The sequence below is a fragment of the Typopeltis vanoorti genome, chromosome 14 (assembly GCF_054136105.1).
Source record: "Typopeltis vanoorti isolate ZY-2024b chromosome 14, IOZ_Tvanoo_1.0, whole genome shotgun sequence".
Taxonomy (NCBI): domain Eukaryota; kingdom Metazoa; phylum Arthropoda; class Arachnida; order Uropygi; family Thelyphonidae; genus Typopeltis; species Typopeltis vanoorti.
Window position 1 is genome coordinate 29,237,130 of NC_143562.1, and position 20,203 is coordinate 29,257,332.

Below are 20,203 nucleotides of genomic sequence, written 5' to 3' on the forward strand. Positions count from 1 at the left end.
TGATTATGGCGGTCTTTAGCATACTTGGTATCTATCCTGTTTTAAATATTTTATTTATTAATTTTAGTAGGACAGGGCCTAAGCTAGCTGCATGTTGCTTGATATCCTTAGGTCTAATACCATCAATTCCTGGGCCTTTGTTTGGTTTGATTTGATGTATTACAGAGAGCAGTTCTGCTTCTTTTATGGTTGGAAACCATAATGTCTGTTTTGATTGTGGTCTCCAAGTGGAGGAATAATAATAATAATAATAATAATAATAATATTTTTTGAGAATTAATGCTAACTTTTTTGAAATGGAGTTGATATAATACTCTTTACATCCCTATTATCTTCAATATGGTGAGTAGGTGGATTAAACAGGAGCTTATTAATAGTCTGAATCCTCTCAACCCTCCAGAACCCCACAGAAAGCCAAATCTGTGCACAGTAGTCACGATGATGCCGAATCATAGCTTTATAAACAGGGAGAATACCCCCCCATCTTTATTTGTTAATATGTTCTGCCTTATCCAAGTAATCCTTTAATTAATTTTATAATATGTCCTCTGAAGTTCAACTCTCTGTCTATCATCACTCTAAATCCCTACCCCCATCAATTTACTGCATTCCCGTCCCGTAAATATTATTATTGCACCCTCCATGGAGTCGGAAGATTCATCGTGGAAATATGATACAGAGTGTGTGATCATTTCATCCCAAAGTGCATCACCTTTATAAAGGTGACGTGGATATCTTGCAGTTTTCCATCATCTGAAAACAACTGAGTATCTCCACCTGAATAATTTCTATATCATTAATATAGAAATTAAAGAGTAGAATCCCTAGCACAGAGCCCTGAGACATTCCACTAGTCACCCTCATGATGAGCACCTCCTGTTCTTCTGACTCAATTCTCACATCTGTCTCTGTTACATCAATTACTGCAAAATCTGAACCTAGATGATATTCCTTTGTAAAGCGGTCACTCAGTAACTTAACTTAACTCAACCTTTTTCACCTTAATACCATTAGTACTGATTAATGTCATCCTTCCATAATCACTCAAAAACTTTAAAAATCACTTTGGGCTGCTTAGTTCATTTTCTCTCATAATCTGATTTAGCCCTTTCTTGCTATAATAGTCATCCATCTTGCTTGCCCTTTGTACTGCTCATGAATATATTAATACCATTTTTCTTTATATTCCCTCCATAATAGGTTTTTTTTTTTCAGTTCCTGCTTTACACTGTTCCTCAAATACTTGGTTTAGTTTTATCTGCTAACCATGGAGATAAAAACTAATGATACCCATAGCGGTATTAAACTGCATGGGTATGCAGTTTGATACTGCTTCTTTCAAACAATCCATGACCACTTCCCATATACTATCTGTCATTCTGTTATAACAAGTATTAAAACACAACAAATCCATGCTACTCCTTAAAGACAGACAGAGAGAGAGAGAGAGAGAAACTTTTGCTGATCCCAGATCCTAGTCCTCAGCAACCTTTCTAACCCTTTAACATAAAGAGTAAAATTAAAAATGTAATGAACCAGTTCAGATTTTTATTGGAGTTAAATCTGAACTGCTGCTTTCCAATTCAGTTTATTTTTGATTATTTTTAACATGCATTTTGACTTTTTTTTTTTTTTTTCATAATAGTGGACCTCCCACAATGAGTCTTTTCACTCCAGGAGGCCTGAATCATAATAATAATTAACCACTATTCTAGATATGCAAAATGACCTGTAAAATAACGCCTCAGTCTTGGCATCAATTTATGAAGTGTAACCATTCAAGGAGGCCTGAATCATAATAATAATTAACCACTATTCTAGATATGCAAAATGACCTGTAAAATAACGCCTCAGTCTTGGCATCAATTTATGAAGTGTAACCATTCCTCTTCTTTTGGGATCTTATCTGTTACAAGGTTTTGCCAAATAAGCAAGTCAAGAAATTATCAATTAATTTCAAAATATGATGAGATATTTTCATAACATACTTGATTTTGGAATGGAGGATGAAAGGCTAGATGTGAGTAGGAAGTATTCAAGAAATTAATTAAACTCAATGCCATGATCCTGTTAGCATTCAGTTTATCAAATTCTTTCAATATCTCCTGCTTTCCCATCCCTATTCTTTCATTCTCCATTCCACCTTTACCTAATTAAAAGAACACACGTATTAACCACAGTGTATGATCATAATTAAAAGAAACACACGTATTAACCACAGTGTACGATCATAATTAAAAGAAACACACGTATTAACCACAGTGCTAACTATTAAGTATTAACTAAGCTTCATATGAAATCATACTAACAATCAACAGATACTCACTAGCATGAAGAACTCCTTAAATACTTGAACCATATTCCATGCAACAGTTATCTGGCTATCATTTATCTTCTGATAATCTTTATCTTTTTTTTTTTCAAATGTCCATCTACTAGTCATAACTTCATAGAATTTGGCTTGACTGGATAAGTGCTGACCACACTATTCTTTTTATTTATTTCTTTACCAAACATGTCACCTTCTGACTCCATTCTTTATAGTTAGCATGTTAGCTGATTACTATTTCCCATGTATATTGACTTACAGACTACTTACTTAATCTCACTATTCATCCATTTAATATCTATCCTATTTAACTTCATAACTTTGGGTATACATTCATACATGAGGCCCTTAAAAGTTCCTTGACTAGCCTCAAGCAGTACTGATTCTCCTTCCATCCAGTTCTTTCTGTGCTATTGCTCTATGTTAGCTTCAGAGACTTTCTGTAATCATCAAATGTAGTTCTATGCATATCTTTAATCACAGAGGTAATCATATGGTTGGCCTCTTCATATGTGCAATAAAAGTTCTTGAGCAGATTTTAGCCATTCTCTGAAAAACCTAAAAATTACAAAGTAGCCTCCTTAGCCCTGCAGAAATTGGCATTTCATATTCGTTTTTTCCATAAAGAGTAAAATTAAAAATGTAATGAACTAGTTCAGATTTTTATTGGAGATAAATCTGAACTGCTGCTTTCCAATTTAGTTTATTTTTGATTATTTTTAACATGCATCTTGACTTTTTTTTTTTCATAATAATGCTTCCTGGTATAAACAACACCAAGAGAGGAAATAATAAATTAATTTATTGAATTTACTAATATTTCATGGATTTTTCATCCACAACACAAATTATAACTGTGACAAGCATGCAAGAAAACATAATTATATATAAAGAAAATTAAAACAGTTAATATGGTTTTCACTTACAAAGAAGGCTACAATATCTACCTTAGTATCCATATCTAATGCTCGCATTTCAAATTCTGTTATTATCTTCCGAACTCCTTCTTGAACTTTCATTGGTGACACAGTAACATAAGGCAAAGCATCATCAACTGGAGAAATGGTTATATAAAATGAATGTGTACTCTGAAAATTAACAGCACTAACTGTTAATACTGAATGATGACATCTTAAATTGAAAACTTACTAAAATTAAAATAATTATTAATGATTTTAACTGAAAAACTACAGATTAAAATAATAAATACAAGCTGTAATACTCAGACAACAGCGATCAGTGAAATATTATTCAAGAAAAATAAAAGTTTCTGAAGAGAAGAATCAAACCATGGAGACTCCTTGGACTGTTTACTACCAACCTTTCCTGGTATAAGCACATAGAGGCTGAAGAAGATACCATCAGTATCTTCTTCAGCCTCTAAAAACTAAGCATTCTTTTCCACTCATAAGTACTTTTCACCCATTCAGCGAATAATTCTGTACAAATTCTAATCCACCTATCCTCAGAATATTGTTCACGTGTTTGGGGTAGTGCATCCAAAACATCTATAAAAATTATTGATAGTGGCTAGAGGAGAGCAATTCAGTAGATAGAGAGAACCCTCTCACTGACACTTCGATCAGTACCTCACAAAGACACTGTTTCAGTTCTATGTCTTTTCCACTGGTGCTTCCATGACACTGCTCCTCTGAACTGGCAACTGTCATTCTCTGATTTCTGAAGAGCCACTTAATACCAGACCAGCAGCTGTCCAACATCTATTTTCAGTACAACTGCACACATAATAAACCAGTTTTTTCCACTTCCCCTTTTATTCTATCTATCTCTCAAGCGCCTCCGTAGCGCAATTGGAAGAACGACGGTACATTGCGCCCTTCGAATGGAATAGGCCTAAGTTCGATTCTTGTCGCGACGGGAGGAATCTTTATCTGGTCGATTTCAATCGAAAGTGAGTTAGCTTATCTCATACGGAGGTAGCAGGGTTTTTTCTCCCAGAAACTCGGGTTTTTCATCCCGCATACATACAAATCGGCCCTTCAGAACACACACAATTTACAGACAAAAATTACTAGTTGTGGTGGTGTTGGAGGTGGGCGGTAGATGGCGTTGATGGAGATGATTCGTAGTAGAGGTTAGGTGTAGAGACAGTTGTAGGTGTCCTCCCGCGATGAGTCTTCGGACTCCTTGGAGGTATCAGGAATAATAATAATAATATCTCTTGAACAGTCTTCCTCATGAAGTATCAACAACTACAACCTCTCACTTTTCAAGAAATATGTCAAAAAACTTCCTTCCCAATTGTTATGTGCACCCTAAACATAGCATTGATACAGAATATTCTACTTCAATTGTATGGGATGACAAATATATTGAAGAAACTTTAATGATTAAAAACCAAGGGATGATATGCAAAAATCATAAAGCGCTTTGCCAGCCTGGTTGGCTGAGTGGTTAGTGTATCCGCTCTTGGCTGCAGGTTCGAATCCTGCGGTGGGCGTAGATGTTTGTGATTGTCTGTGAAAATATTGGTGGTGGTGGTGGTGGTGTTGGTGGGCAGTAGATGATGATGGTAGTTGCGGTTCGCTGTAGTTGGGATTGAGTGGTGGAGGTGGAGAGTTGTGGAGTGGGGTACCCTCCCTCGATGTATCTTTGGACTCCTTGGAGGTCTCACATAATAATAATAATAATAACAAACTAGAAAAAAAAACTATTTATTATTTTGAATGCACAACTAGTTTCATCTTCCTGGAAGACTTCATCATGTGCATAACATAGAAGTGAAAAAAAAAAAAAGGGGTAAATACAAAATATATACATCACTAGAGAACAACAAATATAAATGAATTTATAAATAAATAAAATATAAATAAAATTTTGCTTCCATGTTTAGTATACTTCCTGTGGTTTTGTAAAAACATACTGGCTTATACTTCTGCCTTGATATAAGGTTGGATACGAACCAGATATCAAAAATATAAAGTTCATATCCAGCTTATTTCAATAGTATCAAAATGTTATATTAACATCAATGGACACTTTGCATTCATGTAATTAATGATGTGCAAGCATGTCAAGAGCAGTTGGGAAATAATTATGGATTTCTAAATGCATGTAAAAATCAAAAATATCAACAATTATTTCCCAACTGCTCTTGCCAAGATTCTAGAAAACAGGGATGCAATCCTAGCTCGCCTCCTCGTGGTGCATCCTGGATAACGCTAAAGAGCTAGAGGAACTTGGCAACCAGACTATCTTCTCGATCTCCTGGTTACAGCACACATGAACTCAAACACACGAATTAACTCTCTTAAGGGCAAGATAACTAGGAATATTGGACCTGTAGTTCGAATTTGCCAAATTAACATTGAGGGTATATGTAGAGCAAAATGTGGATACCTCTCAAAGATTTTATATGACAACAATATCGATGTTGTTCTTATTCAAGAGCTTCACTGTAAGGATTCAGCTCCACCGCAGGGGCCGAATTCCTGGTTACATTATCATTGGGGCCACTTACCATCATGCACATGGCCTTGCCACCTATTTATGTAATACCCTAGAAGATTCCCACCTCGTTACAACCAGCATTGTTGGTGGTGTTCATCTGATAACAACTATGATAGAGAACATAATCATTACCAATGTGTATAAACCCCCTGCCCTCTTGTGGACTCCACAAGTTCTACCACACACTATGGAAATATGCTTCCAACAATGAATGCAGAGAGACTTTGACTGAATGGGCAGAAATTCACAACATGCACCTAATTTTCGATGCAAAAGATAAATCTTCCTTCAGGTCAGCAGCTTGGAACAGGAAGTATAACCCTGACCTCTGCTTCATCACTCAAGACAACAGTGAACGACCGTTACCTACATCAAGAAGAGTTCTCTCCAACTTTCCCTGAAGCCAACATAGACCAATTATATTAGAGGTAGGTCTGCAGGTACCCCTTGTCAGATCCATCCAACGTCCCCATTGGAACTTCCAGAAAGCCGACTGAGATACATTTGCTGCCAGTCTTGACAAATATGTCTGTTGGACCCCTCCAACAAGCAGTAATTACAAGAGATTCGCAGGAGCTGTCTTAGTTGTAGGTAAGAAGACCTTGCCAAGAGGCTTCTGGAAGGAGTATATCCCTGAATGGAATGATGATAGTAATAAACCGTATCAAGAATATCTAGAGTGTGGCGATCCTGACATTGCAGATGAACTCATTCACAGCCTTGACACCAACCAACAGAACAAATGGACTGAAACAGTAGAAAGACTTGATTTTTGGCACTCCAGTAGAAAAGCATGGAACCTTCTAAGAAAACTAGGTAGTGGTACCCTGACTGTCTGGGAACAATCGGCTATTTCTCCTAACCAATATGCATCACATATTGTCAACACGTCAAGATATACCACCAAGGACAAACAACACACTCTTCAAATAAAAAGAGAACTTACATATTTGAAAAATAACAAACCATCAGACCCTCTATACTCACGGCTCTTCACTCTTAAAGATATTAACACTGTTCTAATGGATATGAAACCATGCAAGGCTCCAGGTTTCGATGGAATTCATCCTGATTTCCTGTTGAAGACAGGCCAAAAAGCTCGACAGTGGTTGGCTTGCTTTTTCTCTGACATCCTCCAGACTGGTAGACGTCCAAAAGAGTTTAAGAGGACAAAAATTATCCCTATCTTAAAACCAGGAAAAACCAACAACAAACCAAAAAACTACCGACCAATTGCCCTGCTTAGCACCTGCTATAAGTTCATAGAAAGGCTCATCCCTTAATAGAATTGCCCCTAACAGAACAAGTCCCAGTGGAACAGGCCGGATTCAGACATAAACGAAGCTGCTGTGATCAGGTTCTGTCACTCACCACACATATAGAGGCAGGCTACCAACAATGCCGGAAAACAGCTGTAGCTTTTGTAGATCTTACTGCAGCTTATGACACAGTCTGGAGGCATGGGGCAGTCTGCAAGTTGCTCTGTGCAGTCCCATGCAAAACAATAGCAAAACCAATCGATAACATGCTAGGAAACCGCCTGTTCCAAGTGTGTATGGACGAGAACAAAAGCAAACAAAGAACAATGGATAATGGATTACCACAAGGGTCAGTTCTGGCTCCCCCTCCTTTTTAACTTATACATTGCAGATATGCCATATACAGCCTGCCTCTAAGAAGTTTTGCTATGCTGATGACATTGCTCTAGCCACCAGACACACCAATTTTACTACAATGGAAGATACACTAACAAACGACCTTGCAGTCCTAGATGAATACTTCAGCAAATGGAGATTATGCCCAAATCCTAGCAAAACACAAGTTTCATGCTTCCACCTGAACAATAACCAGGCTAACAAAGAACTCATGGTCTACTTCAACCACAAACTGCTACACTACAACAGATTCCCGAAATATCTGGGCTTCACTCTAGATAGAACACTATCTTTTAAACCACATCTTATTAACACAGCATCCAAGCTAAAAACAAGAAACAATATACTGCAAAAACTATGTGGAGCAACTTGGGTGCCTCAGCAACAATGCTTCGCTGCACTGCTCTTGGCCTCGTTTACTCTACGGTTGAATACTGCTCACCCGTATGCAGGGCCGGCCATCACGGGGGTGCAGTGGGTGCAATGCACCAGGGCCCACGATCGAGTGGGCACAGTCAGTACACATTTACGGAAACATATGATATTTTGAATGTTTTTTGTTTATTGTAAAACCTCTTACCTGCAAAATCATTTGCAGGTAAGAGGTTTTACAATACGTTTATTTTGAATCCTTTAATTTTTACCTTTGAAAAATGATTTAGGGCCCCAAAAGGTTTCTTGCACCTGGGCCCCTTTATAGAGAAGGCCGGTCCTGCCCATATGGCTGAACAGCACCCATGTGTATTTGGTTGATGCCCAGCTTAACACCACTATGTGCCTTATTTCTGGAACTGTAAAATCAACCCCAACCTACTGGCTTCCAGTGCTAAGCAACATCCTGCCTCCACACATCATCAGATCCAACTTTCTTCTACATGAATACAGCAAAATCATGGAAATCCAAAATCTTCCAATCCATGAAGACATCCCACCCCTAGAAATAAACAGGCCAAAGTCAAGGCACCCTCCAATCTTAACAGCAAAAAATCTTGCAGAGACAAGCTTCAACATGAAAGAGAAGTGGAAAGAGTCCTGGTGTAACACTTCAACAGGGATCTTCCATGAATTAGTGGACCCGACACAGATACCTTCGGGTTTTGACCTACCTCGGAAAACTTGGTCTGCCCTTAACCGAATCCACACCAACCATGGAAGATGTGCAGGCCACCTTTACAAATGGGGCATGATTGCCTCACCCAGGTGCGACTGTGGATCACCCCACCAGACAATTAATCATATTATAGTAGAATGTGTCCTACGTGCATACAGTGGAAACCTGTCAGACCTCATCCATGCTACACCAAGTGCAGTCGACTGGATAATCAACCTAGACATTCAGTTGTAGACTATTCTTGATTCTTGAGTGTCTCTTTTATGACTGTATTATGTCTTCTTATTGTACATATGGCTATTACTATGTTCATATACGAGTATTTATACGAGTATTAAGGATTAATGTAATGTAACTTTTCATGTGTGAGCCATATGCTAAATAAATAAATAAATCTAGAAAACATCTTTCATATTAGATCATCTTATTCAATTTCAGTTGATTAAGATGATCTAATGTTGAACATGTGTTTGTAAGCAAGATTCTGCCTTGGGAGGAAAAAAAAATGTCTGTTACTCACTAGAAACCATAAAAGCAATTTTTTCCCAAGAAATTTCGAGCATCAGCTGGCAAGAGCAGTTAGAAAATAATCTGTTGACATTTTGGATTTTTACATAGCGTTAGAAAATCATAATAATTATCTTTGGCCAGGATTCTAGAAATATGTTTGTGGGATATCTCTGGAATATAACTCAAAATTTCTTGTTTGGGGTAGTGCATCCAAATAATACATGTTTAGCCACCCAAATGGCCACATTGATAAAATATATCAAAAATATAAGGTTCATATCTAACTTATTTCAACAGTATCCAAATGTTATATTAACTTCAAAGAACACTTCCCATCTATGCAATTACTGACAACATGCAAACATGTCAAGACTGGTTCAGTGGTTAACAATGTCATAATGGATGTAATTTTGGTCCTACAGCAGTTGGTTAGCATTGGAGCAAAAACGAAGGAAAAAAAAAATAGATGTTTTTCTACTTTTCTTTTTTAGATTCAGGAACTTTTCCAAGGAGAGGGGGGGGTGGGCTCAGATTTGTGGGATATCTCTGGAATATAACTCCAAGCTTTATTCTGATCCTTGTTGGCTGCTGTGCATTGAACATTTCATCATAGTTTAGGGAAAGGCGAAAACTGACCAGATGTTTTTGATATTGCAGTTATGGCAGCATCTGTTATACACATTGCAATATGATTTGTTGCTTCATTAACCATCTAACTAACCACATGGATGAAATATATAAAAAATATACACTTTGTATCCATATAATTTTTTCTACAATATACAGTTGTTATATTAACTTCATGGACACTTTGCATCCATGTAATTATGGATGTATATATACACATCCAGGCTGATATGGTGGTTAAAAAAAAAAAAAGAAAAAAAGTGACTGTTGCAGAATCAAATTCTAATAAGGAAGAAAAGGTGAATCAGTCAGGTTGCTCTATTTTTCAATAAAAAAGTGAATATCATGAGGAAATGATCATTTCTATATACATTTTTATCAATTTAACACTTAAACAGAGGGAACACAGATGATGAACAGATTGTGAGATCAACAGCAGTTAATATTTAGGTAAGTATATGAAAGGTGCAACTTCCTCTGTTTATGAGGAAGAGATTAGTGTTGCTGAGCATATATATTCTACATTCCCCTCTGATTTAAATAGTCTGAATACTGTGGAGTAGTATGAAAACTACTCCACAGAGTGTTGGGCCATTTATATCTTCCATCACAAGTACTTCTGTGGAAACTGTAACATAGGATGATTAAGATCATCCTGGAATATTACTTTACACCAAGTAGTAAGTAGATGCAGCATATTGTAATAAGACATCTAACTGAGAGGTAGATGGTGGCTGCTTCTATGTTCATCAGGATTTGGCGATGGGGGGAATATGGCTATCCATAAAGATTGCATCTCATCTGTGATAGGCCTATCTTGTCCAAATGGATAATCATAACATTTTGTAATGATGGATCTTCCCTGGATTTTAAGTATATCTCCTGGAGGTAAAACCACACTGGATTTTCACTGACATAAAGATCCATTAAGGCTTTCTACAGGAGGGTCTTGATGTCAGTGACAATCTGGCAGAATTCACAATAATTCCACTGTAGGAATAATTTTACTACTCATTTTTAGAATGCAATCTAGAATGCATCTGAATACTCAAAGTAGAAAAAGGCACCAAAAACCAGAAATGTGGAAAGGCAGCTGGAGTAGATGATATCTGACCAGAAATGCTCAAATATGGAGGTTAAAAAGTTTTACAGTGACTGCACTTCATAATTCAGAAGGCTTGGTCAGAGGATTGAATTCCAGATAATTGTAGTAGAGCTCTCATAGTACCCGTATATAAAAATAGAAAGAAAATGAAATGTGAGAATTACAGAGATATTTCCCTATTGAGTGTTCTTGGTAAGATTTATCGAGGTACATGAGAAACAGCTAAGAAAAATTGTGAAAGGGAAGATTAGAGAAGAACAAGCTGGGTTCAGATTAAATAGAGGTTGTCAGAATCAGATTTTCACTTTAAGACAAATAGTTGAGAAATCATGGAAATATAACAAAGATCTATAATTAAGATTAGGGGAGAGGGCACTAGTGAGCCAAGCGCTGTGGACGCGATTTGAAGAGCTCCTGATTCAGATAAGTTTTACTAGGAATAATTAAGTATATATGCGTAATTGTTTGAGTAAGAGCGGCTGTAAACATTGTACGCTACTGGTATTATTAGTGTGAGTGATTTTTCTTGCCTAAACTAATTACGAAATCGTTATTATTAGACCTAGTAACCTGCCGAGAGAAAAAAAAAAATGGCGGCGGCATTATTATTCCATTATTTTAATTTAGATTTCAGTCGTTTCGTTAAGTGTGAGGTCTGTTATATGTATTCCATCGATTACATAAATGATTTGTGGATGTTTAGTGCGGATGGAAGAAGGGTGTGTGCGAAGTGTGACCTGAACGAAGAAATAATGAATGCGAATATGAAATTGATGACAGAAAGTGCTAGTACCGATTGTGTCGCGATTGCACGTTTGAAAGAAAAGGATGGTAAGCAAGAGAAGCGAAAAAATGTTAAAAAATCAGGAAAAAAGAAAAAGAGCGATTTGATAACCATAACGGATGTTAAAAGGGACGAAAGTGAGGTGGAAAGAAACGAAATTGAGAGAACGAATGAAAGTAGAACTTGCATAATGCAGAAATCGCAAGTAAAAAAATTGAAAGAATAAATGATAGCGAAAAAAGAATGAATGAAGGCGAAAGTTGGACGCATGGTGGACCGAAAGTACTGAAACAAAGAAAGATGAATGACAGTAAAAGTGAGAAGAATGATAGCGAAAGTTGGACACATGTTAGTCCGAAAGTAAGGAAACAAAGAAATATAAATGAGAGTGAAAGTAAGAAGATTGATAGTGAAAGTTGGACGTATGTTGGACCAAAAGTACGGAAACAAAGAAGGATGAATGAGAGGGAAAGTGCGAAGAGGGGGTCGAGAGTTAGAAAGTTAGAAAGATTTAATGATAGAGAGAATGTGTTGCGAGATTCAGAAGGTGAATTGGATTGGATGAGGCAAGAAATGAAATGGATGCGGAATGAAATTAAGAGAATTCAGGTCAAAACTATTAAAAAAAATCATGATGGCATGAAAGAGTTAACAAAAGATGAGCAAGTGGCGTTGTATGGCGACTCCATTATTAAAGGTGTGCCAGAGGATAAAATGCACAAGGTATGTTTTCCAGGCGGTAAAATGAGTAGAGTGATTGAGGCATTGGATATGAGGCGGGAGCGAGTAAAAGAGTTAATTGTATTAATTGGTACAAATGATTTGAGAGAGAACAAAAAGTTCTCTCTCAAATAATATTCTGGCTGAAATGTGTGAGGAGATGGGAGTACAGTTTGTTAATGTGTGGAATGAGTTTGAGGGACGAAGTGAGCTGTATGGGAGCAATGGACTACATTTGAGTGGTTATGGTGTGAGTCGCTTGGAGAGACTGCTGCTGGAAAGTAGAGAAGTGAATAGAGAGAATGAATCAGATCGAGAGAGGAGTGATGTGGAAGAGCAGGAGAGTAAGACAGGAGAGATTGAAGAAGTGGAAATGAATGGGGAAGTGAGTGGTATGAGTATAGAAAATGAGAGAATGGGTGTGCAAGAGGAGCAGGAAAACAGGGAGGCTCAGGGTGGACAGGGCTACACAGCGTGAGAAAGGTGGATGCTCCAAGAGGAGGTGAGAGCATGTGTAGGCAGGAAAGAAATGGGATGACCAGGGAGGAAACAGATGGAATTGCAAAGGGTTCTGAAATGAAGAAGCAGAAAGGGAAATGGCCCCAGTCCAGCATGGAGAGATCACATCAAGTGGGTGGTATCAGTGGAATTAGCTGTAGATCCAGAAATGAGCTGTTGTGTTTGTATACCAATGCTAGAAGTATAAGAAACAAGGCAGATGAAATGGTTCCACTAATTGCGTCTGTGCACCCAAAGTTTGTTGGAATAAGTGAGACATGGTTAGATGAGGACAAAATCCTGACAGGAATAGAGATGGAAAGGTATGATGTGTTTCGTGAGGATAGAAGGGGTAAAAAGGGAGGGGGAGTGCTATTGATGATAGAGCAAGAGTTATGTCCATACAAGGTAGAGATGCAAGAGGGAAATAGGGCCAGTGGTTTTGAGGCAGTATGGTGTGAGATAGAGGTGAATAGAATCAAATACTTGGTGGGATGTTGTTATAGACCTGGTAATGTGGATGGTGGTGATAGTGAAATGTATAGTCAAATAAGCCAAGCAAATAAGAAAAGGGTGATCATTATGGGTGATTTTAATTGTGGCAATATAGACTGGAATGATGAGATAGCAACTGGAAGTAAAGAAAATGAGTTTCTTGAGTTTTTGAGGGATAACTACCTCAGACAGTATGTAACAGAGGGCACACGAGGATTAAGGGTCTTGGATTTCGTCATCTCATCAAAGATGACGAAATTATAAATGAGGTGTCAAATTATAATTATAATTGAGGTGTCAAATCATCCACCAATTGGTGAAAGTGACCATGAGGTGATTACCTGGGTGGTTGCCAGCAGTGCAAGGACCCCTGTGAAAAAAGGGTATATGTGGAACTACATGGGGGGGGGGGTGATTATGAAGAGCTCAGGAGACAGCTTGCAGGTGTAGCATGGAATGAGGAGTTAGCTGGAAAAGAGATCAATGCAGCTTGGGGGATTTTCAAAAATTATTTAGCAGATGCAATATCTAAATGTATACCACGGGTGAGAAGGTTAAATAAGGTCGGCATGAGATGGATGAATAAGGAGATTAAGCATGCGATACAGAGAAGGAGGGCATTGTGGAGACAGCATAAGAGAAGTGGAAGTAACCAATTTCATGAGGTCTACAAAGACCAGGCAACGAGGGTGACTTGGTTGGTGAGAGTAGCTAAAGAGAGGTATGAACAGCAGTTAGCTAATGAAGCCAAAAAGAATCCTAGGGAGTTCTTTCGATATGTAGCCAGCAAAAGAAAGAATGATAATGGAAGGATGACATTGATTGGAGGAAATGGTATAAAGACAGCTGATATTATGTTTTTTTTTTCACCAGAGGTCAGGTGAAATTAGTAGTTATTATTGTTATTATTATTATATGGGCACCTTCATGGAGTTTAGACTCATCGCAGGAGACCCAATCTATCCACACAATCTGTCATACCTCTTCTTGAACCCATTAACAGAAAATGCACTCACAACTGGCTCTGGCAACCCACTCCACTCATTCACCACTCTCCAAACAAAAAATCTAGTTCTAACACCCCCTACTGACCACACAATTCAACTTCTAGGGACCAGAACAAGAGAGAGGACCTCTTGTTCTGGTACCTTTAGCCAAATGCTGAAACATGTTCCCAGCATCTGTCCTATAAAATCCTTTAAGCAACTTAAATGTTTCTATTATATCCCCTTTTTTTTCTCCTGTCAACCAACTTCTTCAATCCACACATCTTCAATCTATCCTCACAAGGCGCATTCCACAGATCACTCACCATCTTGGTCACTTGCCTCTGATTTCTCTCCACCACTTCCACATCCCCCAAGAAACCCAGGGGAACAGACTTGAGCACAGTAATCCAGATGTGGGCTTATCAAAGCTTTATAAAGAGGAATTATAACTTCATTATCTGTACTTGTTAATGTTTTCTTCACTAGCCAAGTAATCTTATGTGCTACTTTAGCAACCATAGCAATATGGTCTCGCAACTTGAACTTTCTGTCTACCACCACCACCCCTAAATCTCTATCTTCATCTATATCCTTGAGTACAGTGCCATCAATGTGATAAATGGCTTGTAATCTGTTTATCCCAAAGTACATAACTTTACATTTCTCGACATTAAACTGATACCCATTAACTTTTGCCCATACTGACAGCCTATTTAAATCATCCTGCAAGCTCTCTATGTCATCTTGATTAACTATTACTCTATCTATAAGTTTTAAAAGAGGTAAACCGTGAGTAGACATATCGGTACACAATAAATAACAATAATAACTACTAATTTCACCTGACCTCTGGTGAAAAAAAAAATATTACAAATATAAAAAAAGCTCTCTTTGCCCACACTCTACGTTTCAGTTACATTAAGTAACTAAAACATACTATGTTTCAAAAGAAAGATTCCGGTATTGCAACAACGTTTATTAAGATAAATAAAAATAAACAAACCCAACAAGTTTTGTATGTTGTTTGACTTACATCTTCAGGTTAAAGGTAAACTAAAAGTTTAAACACAAGAAATGAGAAATTACTTAAAATAATTCATTCAATGATGTTATGGCCATCTAACTGTTCATTAAATTAAAAAATCCAAATTCGGAATCTGTGCATGCTAAGTTTGAACAATGCTGGATGTTGTCACATTCTGTTGTTCACGTTCACACTGTCCGAGGTCTGACTTAGGTATATTTTTTATCAATGCTGACCAGACTTGGTGTAGAATTAGGCCCTAGTTTTTGTTGTATTGCATTGGAATTCTAAGCATATTAGCAACTTCTTTAAGTTTCCTTGTGAAACAGTTTTTTTTCAATATAAGACATGTTCGTTTTATGCCGGAGTACATTATGGCCTTTGGAAGTTGTGTGGGATGCTAGGCCTGATTTGTGTTCTCTCCTTTTTTGCATGTCTTTTTGGTGTTTGTTCATACAAATTTCCCCCGATCTTCCCATCTGGCCTACGTAGCAGATGCCACAAGAACAATGAATTTTATACATACCTGGTTTTTTTAAAGGGTGATGTGGAGGTTTTGGGGATGAAGAAATCTTGATATTTTTTTTAGCGGAAGAAAAGCAACTTTAATGTTAATTTAACCAATAACAACTTAGTAATTTGGCCAATTTGTCTGTAACATTCTTGATACGCCTACAATACTATGTCTCATTTACTTCATATGGCAAAATAATTTTTACCTACAAAAAGAAGGTATGGCCATGGGTTCACCACTATTTCCCCCCCCCCCAAACTACTAACTTTTATATGGAAGTTTTTGAGCATCATGCTCTAGATCCCTTTATTTTAAAACCTACAGTTTGGCTTAGATACACTGATGATGTTTTCATTATCAGGCCACACAACTGCTAAAGTTTAAACACCTTCCTCAGCCACCTAAACAAACAACATGAGTGTATTCATTTTGCTATTGCAATTGAAAATCAGAACTCATTTCCTTTCCTGGATACACTGGTCACACGTCTTCCCTCAGGCAGTCTATTCTTCACTGTCTACCACAAGTCTACGCATACCAGCCAATATATACATGCTAACTCTTATCACCATCCTTCATAAAAACTTGAAGTCATTAACACCCTCAAAAACAGAGCTATAAGAATTTGATTTAATGAACGAGCTCTTAAACAAGAATTACAAATTATTAGCAATACATTTATAAATAATGGCTATAGCAAAAACATTATCACTAATGTTCTTCATAAAACTTCATCAAAAAATGCACATAATATGGATTACAGTAAAACCATAGCTATTCCATACATTAAAGGGTTATCAGATAAAATAAATAGAATTCAACACCATTATAATCTTAATGCTACTTTTAAACTATCTATAAAATTAAAAAACATATTCAACTTCTGTATGCCCCCCCCCCCCCCAATTGGCCCACTCTGGAGTTCCATTGGACCCATAACTTACCTTATATTGGTGGAACTGGATATACAATTCCTGTCCATCTAAAAGAACACAAGCGACACATTAAATTTAACAATTTTGGTGAAGCAGGCCTCTCAGATCATGCTCTGTGACACCCTACACCAAACTGATTGGAAAAGTACCTGTTCTTTACAAAGTACAAAAACCTGATATGAATGCAAATTTAAAGAAGCCTATGAAATTTTGATCAACCATCCTAATCTTAACAGTAATGGTGGCATAACAATCACAAGAATTGCAATGGCACACATTCAATCCACTTAAGTTCTTCAAGTTTTCCAGTAAACCCTTACTTTAGGACTTTATGCAATAACTTCAGCTCTTATTGGCTTTCTCATCTTTTTTTTTTTTTATTATTCAGTGTCCTTTTAATTGTTCCACATATTTTCTGAAATTTCTTCATTTTTTCATCTATATCTTTTAGATATATTATTATTAATCCTAAATAATTAAACAGTGTAACCTGTTCTATTATTTTATTTTTGCATGGAGAGTGGTCGGTGAGTGGAAAACATTGCCTGACTGTATTATGAATGTAGACACGTGAATCAGTTTAAAGCATGGTTGGATGAGCATTGTGTGCAATAGTGTGAACCTCCACACTAATAATATATCTTTTAGATATATTATTATTAATCCTAAATAATTAAACAGTGTAACCTGTTCTATTATTTTATTTTTGCATGGAGAGTGGTCGGTGAGTGAAATACATTGCCTGACTGTATTGTGAATGTAGACACGTGAATCAGTTTAAAGCATGGTTGGATGAGCATTGTGTGCAATAGTGTGAACCTCCCACGATAAGTCTCTGACTCCATGGAGGTTAGATGTTAATAATAATAATAATAACAATAATAATAATATTGTATAACCAAGTGGAACATTTGCAGCTGCTGCTCAACATCCCTTCACAGTACACCTAGAAACAAACAGAACAGGTTTCTTTTCCTCCTCCTTCACCCCTGCAACTGCTGCACTGTGGAACAGTCTCTCACCTGCTATGTTTCCCAAGGAATACAATTTACAATCATTTAAATCAAATCTAAATAGGTTCCTGCTCTCCCAACCCACAACCCATACAAAGTACTAATGTGCTATAGGTTGTTCAACCAACCTCTTGTGTAGGGGCACAACATAAAAAAAATAAAATTTAAAAAAAAGTGGAAAAACTTTTAATTTTCAACATTTTCTAACTATAATAAATTTAGTTTAATCCTTTATCCAAGTGTGAGCAAACAAAGTTTGCACCTGAAAATATCTTCAGGACTGAGGTAAGGTAGTACAACACCGAGCAACTCGCTGCAAAGGTAGATCAAGCTCTCAATTCCTTGTCTCAGTATCTCCCATAATGCACAGCACATCTCCTTGCAGACATGTATACTGCTATGCATTAAGGGGGGGGGGTACTACCCATACCAGTTTCGACTTTTATCGAGGTCTCGTCAGTGCCCCCCCCCTTAATGCATAACAGTATACATGTCTACAAGGAGATGTGCTGTGCATTATGGGAGATACTGAGACAAGGAGTTGAGAGCTTGATCCACCTTTGCCGCGAGTTGCCCGGTGTTGTACTACCTTACCTCAGTCCTGAAGATATTTTCAGGTGCAAACTTTGTTTGCTCACACTTGGATAAAGGATTAAAATAAATTTATTATAGTCTAACCAAGTGAAAAATAAACTTTCAACATTTTCTATAACTATTTTTGATCTAATATGATCTTGATCTCTAAATGCTATGACTTGCTTTATTTTTTGCAATGTTTAAATTGTATTGTTGGCTTATATTGTTTAATTCATAAATTGATTTTTGAAATTGTATTGTTGGTTTATATTGTTTAATTCATAAATTGATTTTTGAAAGTCATCTTCATCATCTTATAATGTAATCTGATCATTTCCATATTTCCATACAGCATCGTATTGACAACAGTTCTACTGATTTACCATATTTTAATAAACTGATCAATATATATATTGAATAGAGTTGGAGATAAGCTGCATCTCTGTCTAACACCTTGATTTATTTCAATAGCTTCTGTTTATTTATTAACTAACTGTAACTCTATTTTTGTATCTTTATATAAAGTTTGTACAGCTTGTGCCAAATGCAATGGAAATATCTTTTGTTCCCATTATACTGCATAATTTTTCTTTCTGTGTTTTATCAAAAGCTTTCTCATAATCGATGAAGGCCAAATGAGTTTCTAAATTAAATTCTCATTTTTTTTCAGCAATTAAGCAGGGTGAAAGGATGAATGAGATGATTGTGATGGTGGGTATGAAAGACTTGAGAGGCAGTATAAATTGGGTGGCGAGAGATCTGAGATTCATGATTGAGATTGTACAAAAGAAAACGCAGAGAGGAAAGATAGTGTGCGTGTTACCCAGGTATGATAATGATGAGCTGAGCAGAATAGCAGTAATAATGAATAGCATAATAGCCAGAATGTGTCAGAAGAGAAAATTGGAATATGTGGATGCTTAGAGGACATTTGAGGACAGAAAGGACCCATATGTGAGAGAACGCTTGCATTTGAATGAGGAAGGACGTAGACATCTGGAGAGATTTCTGCTTTCTGAATGAGTTGGCATGTCAATGCAGGGAAACTAGAATTCCCAAGGTGGATGGTAGTAGGGGGTGACCTCTTATGGGAATGGGTGCTTGGGAGGAAGAGGGAACAACATCAGGTAACACTGAGTCCAGTGGAGTCTGAAGGAGATAATGATAGGTATAGAAGAAATGATATTTCTGTGCTTTTAAAAATTTTATAATTTTATAAAATCAGCAATCCCAAAGATATTGAGATCGCTGAGACGTGGTTGATGGAATATGATAAAATAACAGGAATAGAAGTAGCAGGGTACAGCATTTTTTGGCATGATAGGAACGGAAAGCGTGGTGGAGTACTGCATATGATAAGTGATGACTTGTGTCCTCCTTTTTTATAATGACGAGTTGAGCAGAAGAGCAGTAATAATGAATAGCATAATAGCCAGAATGTGGTTGATGGAATATGATATAATAACAGGAATACAGCATTTTTTGGCATGATAGGAAGGGAAAGCGTGGTGGTGGAGTACTGCATATGATAAATGATGACATACGTCCTCTAAGAATGGAGACTTTAGAAGGCAGTGACACTAATGGTTTTGAAAGGATATGGTAAGGTAGAGGTGGGCAAGACAGGATCTTTAGTGGGATGTTGCTACAAGCCAAGGAGCACACAGGGTGGAGAGCAGGAGATGTTTAGGTGGTCGAGATTGGCAAATGCAAGAAGAATGATTGTTATGGAGGATTTTAACTACAGCAGTATAAGTTGGTAAGAGGAAAATGCATGTAGTATACTATAAGGGAATGGAATTTCTGGAATGCTTGAGAAAGAGATGTCTTAGGCAACATGTAATAGA

At 37.1% G+C, this 20,203-nt stretch overlaps 1 protein-coding gene across 3 annotated transcripts in view; it reads right to left on the reverse strand.

Annotated features, from left to right (window-relative positions):
- Positions 1-20,203, reverse strand: part of LOC150099333 (extracellular matrix organizing protein FRAS1-like) — a 1,385,483-nt gene that overhangs the window by 506,853 nt on the left and 858,427 nt on the right. For all 3 annotated transcript variants that reach the window (XM_090403569.1, XM_090403568.1, XM_090403570.1), the window contains one exon: positions 3,277-3,417. In XM_090403569.1, the coding sequence (XP_090259695.1) occupies positions 3,277-3,417 (141 nt within the window). The remainder of the gene's footprint in view (positions 1-3,276; positions 3,418-20,203) is intronic.